This window comes from Callorhinchus milii, unplaced genomic scaffold (assembly GCF_018977255.1).
Source record: "Callorhinchus milii isolate IMCB2004 unplaced genomic scaffold, IMCB_Cmil_1.0 Scaffold1, whole genome shotgun sequence".
In the NCBI taxonomy this organism is placed as follows: Eukaryota; Metazoa; Chordata; class Chondrichthyes; order Chimaeriformes; family Callorhinchidae; genus Callorhinchus; species Callorhinchus milii.
The window spans coordinates 33,047,212-33,063,431 of record NW_024704742.1 but is presented as its reverse complement, the minus strand read 5'-3'; the positions used below and the strand labels follow the sequence as shown (position 1 = coordinate 33,063,431).

At 43.3% G+C, this 16,220-nt stretch overlaps 1 protein-coding gene across 14 annotated transcripts in view; it reads right to left on the bottom strand.

The window, feature by feature from the left end:
• LOC103180901 (calcium/calmodulin-dependent protein kinase type II delta chain) overlaps positions 1–6,658 on the bottom strand; it is a 157,215-nt gene extending 150,557 nt beyond the window's left edge. For 12 of the 14 annotated variants that reach the window (XM_042339799.1, XM_042339821.1, XM_042339788.1 and 9 more), the window contains exons 1-2: positions 6,362–6,484; positions 5,080–5,174 (exon numbers count right to left, since the gene is read on the bottom strand). In XM_042339799.1, coding sequence (XP_042195733.1) covers positions 5,080–5,174; positions 6,362–6,423 — 157 coding nt within the window. In that variant the 5' untranslated portion in view covers positions 6,424–6,484. Of the gene's footprint in view, positions 1–5,079; positions 5,175–5,484; positions 5,593–6,361 lie in introns of those variants that run through there. The other 2 variants (XM_042339829.1, XM_042339820.1) reach the window with 2 other exon arrangements.
• Between the last annotated feature and the right edge of the window lie 9,562 nt (positions 6,659–16,220).

The following is a 16,220-nucleotide window of genomic DNA, read 5'->3' as shown; positions in this document are numbered from 1 at the left end:
ATGTATAAATATATTTACCAGGTTAGCCTAAAAAAATCCTGTAATATTTCTTCATTTATTTTCCATTAACACAAAAAGGTGCACTTACAAACGTTTTAATTTTTTCAAATAAATGCTGGTGGAATTCCAAGAGCACTTAACAAAGTCCATCAGTGTTTTTAACAATTGCTCTTCTCATCACACCACCAATTTCCATTAACTCCTTGCCATCTCATTCGCACACTTTTTAAAAAAAAAGCCGGCTGGGAGTTTGACACATGCAGAATTCACATGTTGGACTTAAAAGTCTCTTAGAGCTACAGACGGGTTATGAAGCAGAGATTCTGCTTCCATGCACAATCTCTCTCCAAGAGTCGGGGATGATAAGACATCCTCGCCCAACTACACGCCCACACACCGCCGCGCACACCCCTCCACACCCCGAGTGCAACCCCCACACACTCCCACCCCACCCACACACACCATCTCTCTCCCACACCCGCATAACCCTCCCACACCCACCACGAACAGCCCCCACCTCGCGCCCCGCGCAAGCCCCCCCCCCCCCCCCCCGTGCCCGGCGCAGCCCCCCTCGCGCCCGGCACAGCCCGCCCCCTCGCGCCCAGTGCAGCCCCCCCCTCGCGCCATGAGCGCACGCAATGCCCCCCACCCCCGCGCACAGACAAGGACCCCCCCCCTCCACACACACGCAAGGGCCCCCCCCCCCCCACTCCCGCGCACACACACAACCTGGTGGAACTGAACCAGCTAAAGCCAGACACTTGCCAGTACAATCCAGAGGATACTCAAACAAGTTGGTCATCTCACAACCTTCACTACATTTGCTGTGGCCTTTATACAGTGTCACTGACATTGATCCGCAGTTGGGGGCTGCTAACCTAACGGGGACTGAATGTTCCGGTCCAGTGAAAACTTTCTAGAAGTGGAAGGACAAGAGAGGTCATCAAAATTCTAAAAGGTTTTTGACAGGAAAACCTCCTGCTGGATAGTAAATCTGTAACTTAATTTTATTATTATTATAATTGCCGCACAGCAATCAGTCCAATTTTCCAAACGAGAAACAGATAAAACACGCCCAGAAGGAGCTAATGAAATGCGACTGTGTTGAAGCTTGGATTCAAACCTGGCTGCCAGAATTAACTCCACTTCTATATCTACAAAAGTCTTTTGAATTGTTATCATAAAATAAGTCTTGCAAACCACACCAATAACGAACTACCACTGTAACACACTCAGCAACGTTTTAATTACAACATAAAATAAATCTGTAATTAAGGAGTATGAGTAACATGGACGACAACAATAACGTTTATATATAGTGCCTTTCATATCGAGAGGATGTTCCCAGGCAGTGAGGGCCATTTGGAACATGTACAGGGTTGTTAGAACACAAATTGATTTGCCAAAAGCAACAACAACAACAAAAATTGTATCAAGCCTTTCACATTGGGAGGACATCCCAAGGCGCTGGACAGTCAGTGTTTCGGAGCCAAGCTGGGGGTCGGGATTGGGGAGGGCAGTGGGAGAAGCAGGGTGATCGGCAGCACGGTCGAAGGAGAGGGTCTTGAGATGGGTCTTGAAGGTGGCAAGGGAGGAGGCGAGGTGGATGGACTGCGGGAAGGAGTTCCAGAGGGTGGGGCAGAGTATCAGAAGGCTCACCTGACAATGGCGGGGTGGCTGAGGCAGGGAACGTGAAGCAGGTCGGAGCCCACTGGGCAGAGGGAGCAGGCAGGATGGTAGGGGTTTAGGAGGTCACAGAGGTAGGGGGCAGCAAGATCATGGAGGGCTTTGAAGGTGAGGACCAGATTCTTGAACCGTATCCTCTATGTGATGGGAAGCCAGTGGAGTCAGGTAAGGATGGGGTGATAGGGTACAGAGCCTGGTGGGGAAGAGACACGGGCTGCAGAGTTCTGGATGATCTGCAGCCTGTGGAGGGAGGAGTTGGGGAGGCCGACAAGCAAAGAGGTTGCATAGTCAAGCCTCAATGTTATTAATGCGGTATGAGGGTTTCGGCGGCCTGCGGTGTGAGACAGTGGCAGAGCCGGGCGATGTTGCAGAGGTAGGGGAGAGCAGAGCGGGTCATGACACAGATGTGGGGTAGAAAGGAGACTTGAGCGTCAAACAAGACGCCAAGTTTCCGGACTGGTTTAGTAAGGTAGAACGTGCATCCATGGATGGTGATACTGTCAGCTATTAAGGCCAAGCCTTTAATAATACTTAAAAGGGAATGCAATTAATATTTAGGAGGGAACAATACAAGGAAGGGATCAGAAAGTTGAGATTAGATTGGTTAAAATTCAGCACAGGCTTTATTAGCAATAGGCATTCATCTGTGCTGTAATTTCTGTCACTCCACAGGCCTTAAATATCTAATCCAATAAATCACCATAAGGCAGTTTGGTTCTATCAATTTCTCTCATCCGATCTGAGCTCAGTTCCATCTTCACATAGAACGCTCACACCTCAGCTGCAGACTTCTCTGTCGCTGATGTCAACACTGTCACATCAACCAGCAGGAAACAATTGTGGGGCAGAGTAGGTCATTCATTTGGTTTTCTTTCTTCCTGTGCCACAAAGCACTTAGTCCAATTTTCCAAAAGAGAGCCAATAAAATGCTCCCAGAAGGAGCTCATGAAATTTGAAGCTGTGTTGAAGCTAGCAATCAAACCTGGGTGCTAGAATCAATTCCAGTGTTTTGAATTGTGACCATAAAATAAGTCTCGCAAACCAAACCAATAATGAACCGACCACTGTAACACACTCAGAAAGGGCAACTTTGTAATTACTGGCGACAGACATTCATGAACACAAAGCTACTCAAAAATTCACACAACAAACATTTAGTCTGAATAGACATGCTCAAAACATATGATGAATTTTTTATTACTGTTCAAACTACAAGAGCTACTTGAATATCTCATTCTGGGGCATGCTTCTCAGTAATTTGAAACCTTCGCCCAGTATTGGCGCTCAACAATTTTAATGAATTTAGTATGCACTATTATGCTGCAGCAGTAAGACCAACCAATTATTAATTTAAGGGAGGAAGTCTATGCTTTGCTGATGACTGGTCTAAATCATCTCATTAGCTGGCTTATAGACCTGTGCTTTAGATAAAGATAGAATAAATACAACTTTTCATTCCTACTGTAAACACCCTGCGCAACTAAGATCACTGAGCAACCACAACGTTTTGGGTTTCAACTCAGGTGGCTCTAAATTCAGGTAGGTGCAATTTTTTTTATATGGGATTGTTCATGGTTGCCAATTGTCTGGCTCATATAAACTTCTAACCTACAAGGCAAAGTCCAAACCAACAGGGCATCTTAGCATTGGGCAAAACTGTTATTTATTCTAAATGTGCTTCATTAAATGGCCCGAGAAGATAATACACTGAATGGAATGATATGCAATAAATAGAACTACTGTTTGGGTGTTAAGTCCATCAATTAATGCAGCAAAATGGCTAACATTAATTATTCAATTATGTCACACAGATCATGATCTAACGCAAGTTTAAAAATAAAACTTAAAGAATAATTGTCACACTCGGAATGCAAGATTGTTTGCTCCTTCATATCAAGCAACTCAAATGAACCCGAAAAATAGGATGAGAAACTCTTAAAATGTGCTATCTGTACTATACAAAATACTACGAAAATGTCTTTTTATATATTGAAATAAAGGTCTTTTCTAGAAGTGCATTGTTCATAGTCAAATAAAGCAACATACAACAGGATGCAAACCTATTAACACAGACCTAGAAACAACACTGCCCTATAAATGGTAATTAGTCTAATTGTGAATACAGCTCAAGGTTTCTAAGGATAAAAGAGCTTATATCATCATTGAAACTTGGCTCCCGCCTGCCCACTTCAACAGCAGTGAGTCCTTAAAGCCAGGGATCAGTGAAAATCCAGGTTTTGATTCGCCCCATCCCTTGCCTCCTTCAAGACCCGTCTCAAGACATCCTCCTAATGTGAAAGGAGTTATACAAATGTAATTGTGTTGTTTTGTTATTGTTCAGAAATATCAAGGTGGTAAATCAGGAGGCCACCAATTTAAAATGAGTTCCACAATAAAATCCAATTCCGTATTTGCCAAATATTATATTAAAGAAACATTATAAGGCATATTCTAACATTTTTCAATAACTCTCGCAGTCCAAAACCAAGACGACTGAATCACTCTTGGACAGCCAAGTTGAAATTGAAGTGGTAAGCTTTGAAAAGGCATTTATATCCTTCTGTCCTGACTGAGGGATCTTGAGCAGCATCTGCTGAGCCTCTGAAACATTACGTTCTTTTGCACTTCATTTCCTGCACTAATCAAACTGACTGGGTGGGTAGTTCCAGCATGTCCTACCCTCCCAGTTGGAAAAGCCAGGTTGACAAGAGCAAGCAAAGGGAGAAAACTGTGAAACATAAAAATTCTATCCATGAAAACTCATGTTAAAACATAATCGGCTAGTTTTCACATGCCAATTTCAGAACATAGTGTCACAGAAACATTTATGACACATGAAGATTCATGCATACAATTTGCCTTGCACATCAATGACAACTCCATGCCGCTTCACAACAATGGGCGGCTGTGCTATTACAAAGTTAAGTGCTTAAATTAAACGGATTCCACTGCACTGGGTGCAACACATAGGCCCAAAAGGGTGTTCACACATTTTTTGTGATATTCCCCAATCACATACACAGTAAACATGAGCATGCAAGCTTCAACTAGTTCCAAATCTTGTTACAAAGAACAACTTGCTTCAAAGAATTCACCGATAATCCTGCATTCTCACTGCCTATTTACTTATTTTTGCTGCCACAGCCCCTGAAACCAAAGTTGGTTTGATTCAGCGAGTATTGTATAACACATTGCCCACCGTTCTTCCTAAAGCTCATCTTGAAGTGTTGAAAGTCTTGAGATTGCAGCAATTTACAACACGATGAACAACTTAAACTGGTATTTACTGAATTTATTTACCCACCAATCTAGCACAAATTAGTAAGGTGAAGGCAATTTTTTTTGTATATAAAAAAACTGTTTGGGAGAGAGAGAAAAAAAACATATACCCACCCCTGGCAGACAGTTTCTTGGTGTTGATGATTTTGGCAGCATATTCCTGACCTGTCGAGATCTTCATGCACCTCCTCACCACCGAGAATGCTCCCCTGAAAGCAACGCAACAATACGCTCAAATCAACAACAACAACTGGCAATTGGAAGTCGTCTCAGAGCAAAAAACCTGTCCAGAGTTGGGTAACTTAAGATCCTAATAAATTACAATGCTGCTTAGGTCCAACTGACGGACAACCAAGCTATTTGCTCGTGCAGTGATGGTGGTAGCAGGGGTGCTCGGTTAATATTCAAAACACATTTTCCAAACATTAAAACAGCCTCACTAACAACAAAGAGAGTCAACCCCCCCGCCCGCCGCCCGCCCCCCCAAAAAAATCACAAGGACTGGATTTCATAGGATACCGTGATTAAAGAAAACCCATGTTTACAACACAATACACTCCGGCAGCCAAACAAAAATCGGCAACAACGCGCGAACTGTACTTGCAAATCAATACGTAAACTTGACCGGGCAGTTTGCAGGATCGGACGCCCCCCCACCCCCCCCCCCGGGAGCGGGCGTTAAATTTCGCCCACAAACCGACGCGGTCAAATTCACTTGACGGTGCATCCGGCGAAGCGCTCGAGATGTCCGGAGGACTTGATCAGGCGCGGTGTCGAACGCGAGGATCATTCTGATGATGATTATTATTATTATTATTATTATGATGAAATGTATCCCTGACTTGTTGTTGTGTTAAATACATGGAAAAGGGAGACACAAACAAACACTCAGTCACACAGACACACACACACACACAGACCATGGCAGCTGCTGGGATCCCCGGCTCTCAGTGCCAGTTGAGCAGAAGCTTTCATTCAGTTGGGGGTTGGGGTTTGAGGGGTTGGGGTTGAGGGGTTGGGGTTTGAGGGGTTGGGGTTGAGGGGTTGGGGTTGAGGGGTTGGGGGGGTTGAGGGGGGGTGAGGGTTGGGGGGTGAGGGGTTGGGGGGGTGAGGGGTTGGGGGGGGTGAGGGGGGGGGGGTGAGGGGTTGGGGGGTTGAGGGGTGGGGTTGAGGGGTTGGGGGGGTTGAGGGGGGTGAGGGTTGAGGGGGTTGAGGGGTTGGGGTGGGGGGGTTGAGGGGGGTGAGGGGTTGGGGGGGTGAGGGGTTGGGGGGGTTGAGGGGTTGGGGTTGAGGGGGGGTTAAGGAAATCAAACACATTGCAACATGTTGTTGGACTGACACATCAAACACAGCCCATGTCACTCAGCTCAGAGGTGCTGCCACTTTGTAGCCGTACTTTCCGAGTTCCTCGAAGAGCTGATACTCGTCAGTGAACCTGGTGCAGGTGGTGGAAGCCATGGTGGTCGCTGCCGCCGCTGCCGCCGCCGCCGCCGCCCTCCTCCTCCTCGCTCTCGCCTTCCTCGCTCTGAGCACAGCACCGACTCGGGAGCTCAGCCACTGCCCCGCTCGCTGGTGCACGGCAGCCGCCCCGGGCACCTCGGGCAATGCTCGGCTGTGGGGCTGCAGCAGCAGCAGCACCGTGTCTGCTATTATACTGTCTTCTCTCCACACCCCCCCCCCCCCCCCCCCTCCCTCCCTCTCTCTCTCACTACAGGTGTGAGTGTGTGTGTGTGCAATGGGCAGAGCTGGACAGTGCTGGGGGGGGGGGGGGAGGTGGTGGGGTGGGGAGGAGGGGGGTGGTGGGGGGTGGGGGTCGTCTGGCTGTGCTCCTTGTCCCCAGTCAGTCAATCCGTGTGTGACCGTGTATGTGTCTATGTGTGTGTGTGTGTGTGTGTGACTGTGTCTCTGTCTGTGTGTGTGTGTGAGACTGTGTGTGTGTGTGTGTCTCTGTGTGTGTGTCTGTGTGTGTCCTCACTGCAGGTTGTGTGACAGCCTGAAAACGATTCCCCCCTCTCGTCTCAACCAGTCAATCCAACCCCTGAGCAACACCACAGCAGATCTGAAGCTGCTGCTGCTGTTGCTGCTGCTGCTCTCTCCAGCAATGCAAGCAATGTGTGTGGTGTGTGTGTGTGAGTGTGACCCTGTGCCTGTCCTGTCCTGCTCTCAGTCTCTGTCCTCTTGTGGTTGGTGTGTGTCCCTCTTCCTCTGGTGTAAAGCAACAGCCTGACTGTGTGTGACCGACTCACTCACTCACTAACTCACTCCTCAGCCTTTCCACTAACAGGGAAATGAGATACTGAAAGCCCCAGCTCCTGTGTCTCTGCACATCTCGCGATAAACCCTCCCCCAAACCAGCTTACCACTGGGGGAGGGGGTGTGGGGATGGGGTGTGGGGGTGGGGGGGGGAAGGAGCTTGGCCACTGACGTCAAGCACCCAGCAAAGCCCAGCCTTGTTTTTTTTTCTTAGACATTGCATCTCAAAATACATTTAAAACGAAAAACCCCAAGCGTTAGAACCCTGTTCAGATGTAAATAAACACAGGAAACTTACCCCCCACCCCACCCCCCCATCCTCCCAATTCCAGTAAATCTGTGCGCTTAGCTGTGTTGCTCTTGTCTCAATACTGGTGCAAATCAAATTATCATTTTTTTTGGTAAAAGAGATGTGGGGGTTAATGTGTTATTTTACAATCTCGAGCGTCAGAAAATCTTTCCCCCATTCCTGTAGGTCTGTGTGCTTAGCTGCTTTGCTCATATCTCGATACTGACGCAAACATGTATTTTTAGTCGAGATGGATAATGTGCTATTTTACCGTCTTCCACTGCAAATGTATATTACAATGACATTTTGCTGTCAGGGGCTATTTATTTGCTGGCAAGGCACCACTGCCATGGGGATTGTCCTCCGCCAGTGGTACGCCATATATTGCAGCATTTACATTTCAAATTGGAGGACATTATATCTTAAAAAGAACAAAGAGGGATCCCAATAGTGGAAACTGCAGGCAGAGAAACAAAATGTACATCGTGCCCGAAAAGCACTCAGATTCAGAAGATTTTTTTATTCTCTTCAAGATCACAGCATTCCACCAGTGTCAGTAGGTAGGACTGTAACCTTTCGCCCGTTTCAGTTCCACACAGGGAGCAGGGCCAGGGGCTGGGATAAAAATAACCCTTGCATTTGGCATAGCACTTTTCAGGTCAGGTGGACGTCTCAAAGCGCTTCATATGATTTATTGTAAAGTGCAGTGACTGTATATTTGTAGGCGAATACAGCAGCCCATCTGTGCACATCAGTTTCCCACCAAGACAGCCAATAAAGTAAATGCCCACTTTATTTTTACCCGAGGACACCAGGCGAAAGACATCGAGAGAAACTCCCTCCTCATTTTGAGTAGTGCTATGCGATCTTTAAACAGGCAGACATTGGTGGGCAGCAAGCCAAGGCTGAATAGTGGAGACATGGGATGGATGAATTATCTGGATCTTTGCTTGATTATTTTTGAGGATTCTTAAAGTTTTCCCCAGGAATGGGTGAGATGGAATTTATAGTACGGTAGATGCATCATGGTCTGTGAAATAAACGGTTTTGATGGGCTGAATGGTTTTGGTTAATAGATTTTATGTTAAAATAAGTAATACAGATGGTGTGCAATTCTAAATGATTATAATGGCCCTCTGACACTTGGCTGCAGAATTGCTAACAATGTGAGCCGAGTGACCTTGTTAATATAATAATAATTATAATCCTTACATTTTATACAGTGGCTTTCGTGTCAGGAAGTCGTCTCAAAGCGCTTCACAGGATATATTGTAAAGGGAAGTGACTGCATATTTGGAGGCGAATGACCACAAATGCATATTGTATTCATCAACTACAGGAGTGCTAATTGCAGCCCTTTGGCAAAGACTGAATGTAGTTTCACTTCTCTATCTTCTACAAGAGATTCTTTAACACTTACAGGGTCTCCACAACGGCAGTGAGAGAAAGCCATGTGTTTTTCAAAGGAATGAAAAACAAGTCAGAGAATCATCACCCAGGTTGGTTCTATGCACCTCCTAGTGGCCAGTTCTGAGTTTTAATGACAAAGGCCTTGGGGGGTTGGTCACCTATCTGCCTACTTTCTCAATCACTGTTGTTTTTCAGCCCAGGAAGGAAGAGCATGGAACTGGGAGACAATGGAAAAAAGAGGAACAGAGGAAACCATACTCTTCGATTTAAAAACTGTGAAAAATATACTTAGAGAAAAGTGCATGTGATCAATGAAAAAAAGGAAATGGAAACTTAAACCACAGATAACCAAAACCAGATTTAATGCAAATCCAAAAGTTCAAAGATAGTGCAGTGACAACATACTGTCAAATAAAGTATACACAAACAAGATTGTTTGAGTGATTTGTTGCGTCCATCAACATTGCTTTAATACACTTTTTAAAACAATTTGTGACCAAAATACTGGAAAGGTAAATCATAGAATCGCAGAATGTTTAACACACAGGTCCATCATATCTGCACTGGGCTAGCTGCCAAAGGCACTGCCATGCAAACTAGAATATGACGATTAGCTGATCTCAGCCAAGGCAGCAGTTGGAGAACAGAACAGAAAATCAGCCAAAGTTTCTGCTCCTGATCATGATCAGAACATTGGATGAAGACAGGGTGAGGAATGGTTGTGTCCCATATCATTTTCCAACAACATCTAGCCTCATACATGATCACTTAGTTGAAGTATTGGATAATGTCTGGGCCAGTGGAATTGTACCCCAGCAGAAAGAACAAGGAACCAATTGTCTTCAGGAGACAAGGAGAGAAAATTGAAGACAGTTTATAATGAGAAAATAATTATTAAAATATAGCTCTCTAGTTGTGAAACTAAGATATACCAGACTCTAATGGTCTTAGATTTTTTTTATGATCTATGCTGGATAAGAATTACAAAGCTCTACATTTAGACTGATTGAAAGTGAGATCAGAAAAAAAATTCACACAAGGAGTTGTAAAATATGAAATACATTGCTCCAAAAAGCCATAGATGCAGAATTGATTGGGTTGTTTAAAAGAGGAATAGGTAGATACTTGGAGAACAAGATTAAAGATACAAAAATGAGATTTCAAGATCAGGCATGATATGGAATACTAATAAAGCTGTGAAACAGGCTCAATGTGCTGAATGGCATCTGCTATGTTTTAATGACTTTCAACCTTGTTTACAAAATAATACCTTATCACGTTGAAATGTCTTAAAGCACTTCACATTAATTACTGTTGTGGGGTGACTGTGTATTCCCAACTCTTCCCTTCACAAGCTGCAGATCATCCCAAACTCTGCAGCTTGTGTACTCTCACGCACCAGGCTCCATGACCCCATCACTCCCACTCTCGCCCGACTCCACTGGCCCCCCCATCCCCCAGAGGAGCGAATTCAAGATCCTCGTCCTCATTTTTAAGGCCATCCATGGCCTTGTCCCCTCCTACTTACTTCTCTGACTGCTGACTCTCTACCAACCTGCCCGCTCCCTCCATTCAGCGGGCTCCAGTCTGCTCCATGTCTCCCGCCCGACCACCCTACCATTGATGGCCGGGCTTTCAGCCTTTCTGTCCCCACACTCTGGAACTCCATCCCACAGTCCCTTTGCCTCGCTTCTTCCTTTGCCTCCTTCAAGGCCAGTCTCAAGACCCTTCTCTTCGATCGTGGCTTTGGTCACCCTCCCATCTCTCTGCCTTCCCTCACCCCTACCCCACCCCTCCCGCATGCTCAGGCCCCAACACCTGACTGTTCAGCACTTTGGAACGTCCTCCCAACGTGAAAGGGGCTCTATAAATGTAATTTTTTTGTTGTTGTATTTGTAGGCAAGTGCAGAAGCCAATTTACACATAGGGTTGTCCTGCAAACAATCAGGAGGTGATTTAACTGGAGGATTGTTGACCTGTTTACCAGGAGAAACTCCCCTCACTTTTGAAATTGTAATGCCAGGTCTTTAACGTCCACCTGAACAGGCAGACAAGATGTCAATTGAACATCTCATCTGAAACACAGCACCTCCGACAATACAGATTTAATGCAAATCAGAGAAAAAGCTTCAGGATCAGTTCAGCAATTATGCCAGCAATATGGCACTTCCCCCATCATTGCATTGGAGTATCAGCCTAGACCATGATCACAATGACAACAAAATTACATTCATATATGTATGTAAGGGTGAAAATGCTGCCAATTGAGTCAGACACCTTAATGTTTCTTAAATACTAGGCTAAGAATGGGAATAAATCAGTGAGGGTTCCCACTCCTTACTAGTATTAAGTGGCCCCTGTTGCAAAGTACGTACATATGTTTATCAGCTGAAGGCTAGTTCAGGCTTAGCTGTCTCAACCAAAGGTCAAGCAGCTACTGACTCTCATTGTTGAGCTCACATACGATTAATCACTCGGGTGAGATACTGGAAGACAACCAGCAAATGTGGAACTGTACCTATCTTTGGAAGAGGAGGGAAGAACGTTGCTGGGGAAAGCTAAAATATATTTTGATGAATGAAAGTAATCTTTAATGAAAGGTTGCCCCAATGAGGAACGTTTTGAAGGTTTATTGAAATAGCAGCACCTCTAGCCTGCCATGCTTCATTTCTAATAATGAAGTGCACAGGACACTAGTTGCACGGCTATTTATTGCATGGTTAGGCACTCAAAGTAAAGCTTATTGAAAATGAAACAACATACTGCATGGCAACTTTCCAACAGTTCAGCAGATTCCCGGCAGGGTGAAATGTTGGGAAAGTTTCCTTACTCCACACGCCTCTGTTTACCTAGCAGTAAATAGGAACCCGGTGTTAGTCTATTGGCGGATCGCTTTTCCAGGTGTAATAATCCCTTTTAAAAAAGAATAATAATTTGGTCACTCAAACCATGACTGTTTGTGGAACACTGCTGTGTGCAACTGGCTGTCGTGTTTCACCTAGAAAAGATACAATCAATTCACTTTACAGTATATCCTGTGAAGCCTTTGAGATGTCTCGAAGATTTGAAAATGCACTATATCAAATTCAAGCATTGTTATTATTTATTATTATTTGGGAGTAGTGTGTTTTCCCATGGATTTGATTCTGGCCTCCTTCTCTTTTCTAAGATCTATCATTGGCCTAAAGTTCACAGTGCACCGTGATGGGCCTGTTTATACCACTGGAAGCAATACAATATCACTTCTTGTAGTACAATTTACCACTCAACATTGGAAAGCAATGTGACTTATTAGTTTTTTTTATAATGTTATTAAAATGCTTGCAAGAGTAGTATTGGAAAAATCTATTATCACGGTGATATTAGCAGTGTGATGCATGGATATATGCAAACAATGTTCCAGAGGTGGGAGATGACAGTCTTGGCAACGGACCAGATGTTAGGTTTGAAACTCAGCTCAGGGTCGAGCAGAATGCCAAGGTTGTGCACCAGCTAGTTCAGTATGAGCGAACAGCCAGCGAGATTGATGGAATCAGAGCACTTTCATGTAGGTAGGTTCTGTTGGGAACCAAATAAAATAGATTCAGTCTTATTGACATTCAGCTGCAGAAAGTTAATGCTCATCCAGGACTTCATGTCAGACAAGGAGTCAATCAGAACAAATATAGCTCTAACATCCCAAGATCAAAATAAAGGATTGGTTAAAGAAGACCCTTTGACCCATTTGATCTCATCCTTCCAGAATATCCACCCAACTGTTCTCCCATGAGCATCAAGTATCAGCATCAAGCTGATTATTAAATGACTCCAGTGAAATGGGGTTTTTTCAATGACCCTTACTAGTAACAAGTTCCAGTTGTTAGTAACCCTCTGGGTAAATAATTACTTTCTGGTGCCTGCCATGAAGATATTTGATGAACAGCAGCTTGAAGCAGTCTGTATACCTTTGAAAATACGACTGCTTTAATCCTGTGGTAAAGAAGATTGCAATTTAGCAGAGCAAAAATTGATTTTACTTATCTGAAGCAAAAGAAACAGACTGAATTTGGCTTTAACACTGGATCCATACTCAGTTATCACAATGATTCAGTTTGCCTTGGCCTTTTAAGGTGACAGCACATTAACGTAATGATGAGCCCCATCCATTCCTTCATCACCTTGAAGACTTCAAATGACCTCACCTTGCAACATCACTCCCCACCTTCAAATATGTCCCAAAAAAGCCTGTCTTTGCCTGTGCTTTTGTTCAACATTGTTAAATCTTTCACTGCTTGGTAAGCGTCACCAAATTTGTCAAGTGCTTTGAGATGTTCTGTGATGTGAATGTACTGCATAAATGCCAGTTGCTATGTTTATTGTATTGGAATACATACACCTCAAAAAATGCACCTCCTCAAGATAGTCTCGACATCTGAGCTGCAGCAAGATTTCTGATCAGATTACTCAGCTCCTAGCACCTGGAAAATTGGATATATCTATACTAAAATATGCATCCACCTGCATTAACATTAGCACTGGCCCCCAAGCATCAATGACTCTGTGACTCTTCTCCCCCCCACCTCCCAACTCCACTCCAACCTCATGAAAATGTCAACATAAGTAAAAAAAACTTTTAGAGATGTGTGGAAAATAAAAACAAGTATAGTACTGTATTCAATAAGGATGCAATAAAAGTCCTCTGTGACTAACTGAAGAAAGCTCGAAGAGATTAAAACAAGCCTTAAAATGTTAAATGGTGATAGGGGACACTGAAGCTTGGATTAGACTCCAGTTGTCACACTGATGGTCATGTAACATATTAGGCCCCCCACCCCATGAACACCAATTATTTTGCACGAAACAATAAAAATTCCAACAGTACACACACAGTCTGAAGAATAATTGATTTCTAGCAGAAATAGAAATGTGCACAATATCAGATTAAAGGGAAGTAAATAATTTACTGTATTTGTTTCCAATACTGTTCATCTTTCACCCTGTGGTTAAAATTTGATTTTATTCTCTCTCCATCTCTTAGATTCATCAGACTTTGTTCAGCAGCCAAATCCAGGAAACTTGCTTCCAGGCCTCTGCCAACATTGATCTGAATCACTTCTTTGAATGATCCTCCAATTTTCTCTCTTGCTGCAGAGAATGCCTGGCTTTTGCTCAGCACCTCCCCCTGGTGACAGTGTGGAGGTTATTACCTTGCTATTTTGGCAATTATAAGAAACAGTGGAATGAGAAAAGTCTACTCAACCATCTAGCCATTTCCTCCAAAGTTCTTTAAATCCTACTCAATTGCGGATTCTGCTTCCTGGGGAGAAGTTCTACATTATTCTGTGTTTTTCAAATATAGTCAAGAAAAAACACTGGAATAATCAACCTTCCTCACTTCTCCACTATTCAATGTGTTGACTTTCCTCTCTCCACAGATAGTATTCTGTCCCTAGACTCTCACAGCACAGAAAGAATGTGTCCATAGATTTTTTGTTCATTTCAGTGTACACGTATCCTTTTAACCTCCCAAGCAAATAATAATTAATTTCTTTGCTGAAAGAGTAAATCAACACTTGATGGCTGTAAACTCAAATTCTCCAATAGTGGTATTGAAAACAGCAGGACCAGTGTGGTTTAATACTCGCTGGAAATATTGATGTAAATTACAAATCCCCTTGGTTCTTTTGAAATCTTCCTATTAAGATACTAATTCTATTGGTTTATTATTTCAATCACTGTTCTGCATACACTGAGTGACTTGTTAAAACACCCATTGGTCAATCCTGTACCTTTGTATTCTGTGGTAAATTCCATAAGGAATTGAGTGTTCTTACACTTGTGGGTACCATTTATCAACCTTAGTGATGTGCGCTAATAGAGAGAAAATGCCTTTACATCCAGGTGTTTATGGACAAGAAGAAAATATTCACCGACATGTGGAGAATAATGCCCACTGTTTACTAACCTAGGGAGCTGCTGTACTTAAAATATAACAAAGATTGATCTTCTTGTCTGATGTTATTATTCATTTACACATGTATGGTACAGACGTGTAGTATTTGCTTAGCAATTTACTCATCCATCAAGCTGCTTTGGAGCTTTGTTTTCAAACCAGTGAAAATGATGTAAGTGATTGTTCTGTCTATAAATGTGGAGAGTATATGCATATACTAGTCAAATGATTCAATGAGGAAAAAGGACTTTGCACTCAAATAAAACAAAGCTTAATGATTTAAGCATATTTTGAAGGGATGCTGATTGTACAAACACCAAAAGACAAGTCTAACCTTATGTTGCATGTACTTAGTAAATGTTGTCGAAAGCTCATATTGACAGGATTGTAATGTGCAAAGATTCTTCCTTGGCACTGTACATGCAAGAATTATTATTATTATCTAAACTCTGATTTATTATTTGAGGGCTAACACTACTCAGACCCTACTGTTGATTCCCAGCTTGTTCCCTAAACCGAATACACTGGAGCTATTTGTAGATTAAGTCAAATGAACTAACTTGCCTCATTACGTGTGTAAGTAAGTGATCTTAGATCATTATTTTTCGAACACCAGTTAGGCCCAACCTAGGTTCATTTTACCCAATATCTGTAATTCATCTTTTTATAGATAATGAAAGATGAATGAACATAGTGTGAGTTCTTTGTTGATTTGGGGGCAAGGTTACAAATTGTATCAGACATTTGAATGCACATTCTAGTTGAGGTCAAAAAGAAGACCATTTCCCGATTAGCCCCAAAGCCTCAGACCTTGGTCCCACCTCCTCCTCAATTGGTAAAAATCTAACTTCTGGCCAGGGAGAAGGTTGGTTTTGCCTATTGTCAGCAGTGCAGGAGAAAGGAGTTTCAGAAATGCTACCAAGATAAACCACAGCAGAATAAAACAGACAGCATCCAGCAGATTTCAAATTGTTGGATGAAGGAGAATGATCAGAGGGGAGACAAGAAAAAAAAGCACTGGACAACGAATGAGAATAAATCACATAGTCAAATTAGCATATAAATCTCTCCAGCTAAATAATGCCCCTTTTAATGTGTTCTGGATGTATAGTGCTTATATCAAGAGTCAGGGCCTGTGCATTGTAACTGAGGTATCCCAAGCCTTTGGAAAGTCAAATTTCAGGCTAGTATTGTGCTATTTTATGCTTAGACTAGTGCAGGGTTGTGCTATGGGCATGAAGTCTCCTTGAGGCTCAACAGCATAGTATAAGGTGTGGAACCTATGTCCTCATAAATAGATTGTGCTGCACTCCCTCATGTCATACATTTTGTCATCTTCATCATAGATTCATAGAAAGTACAATTCAGAAG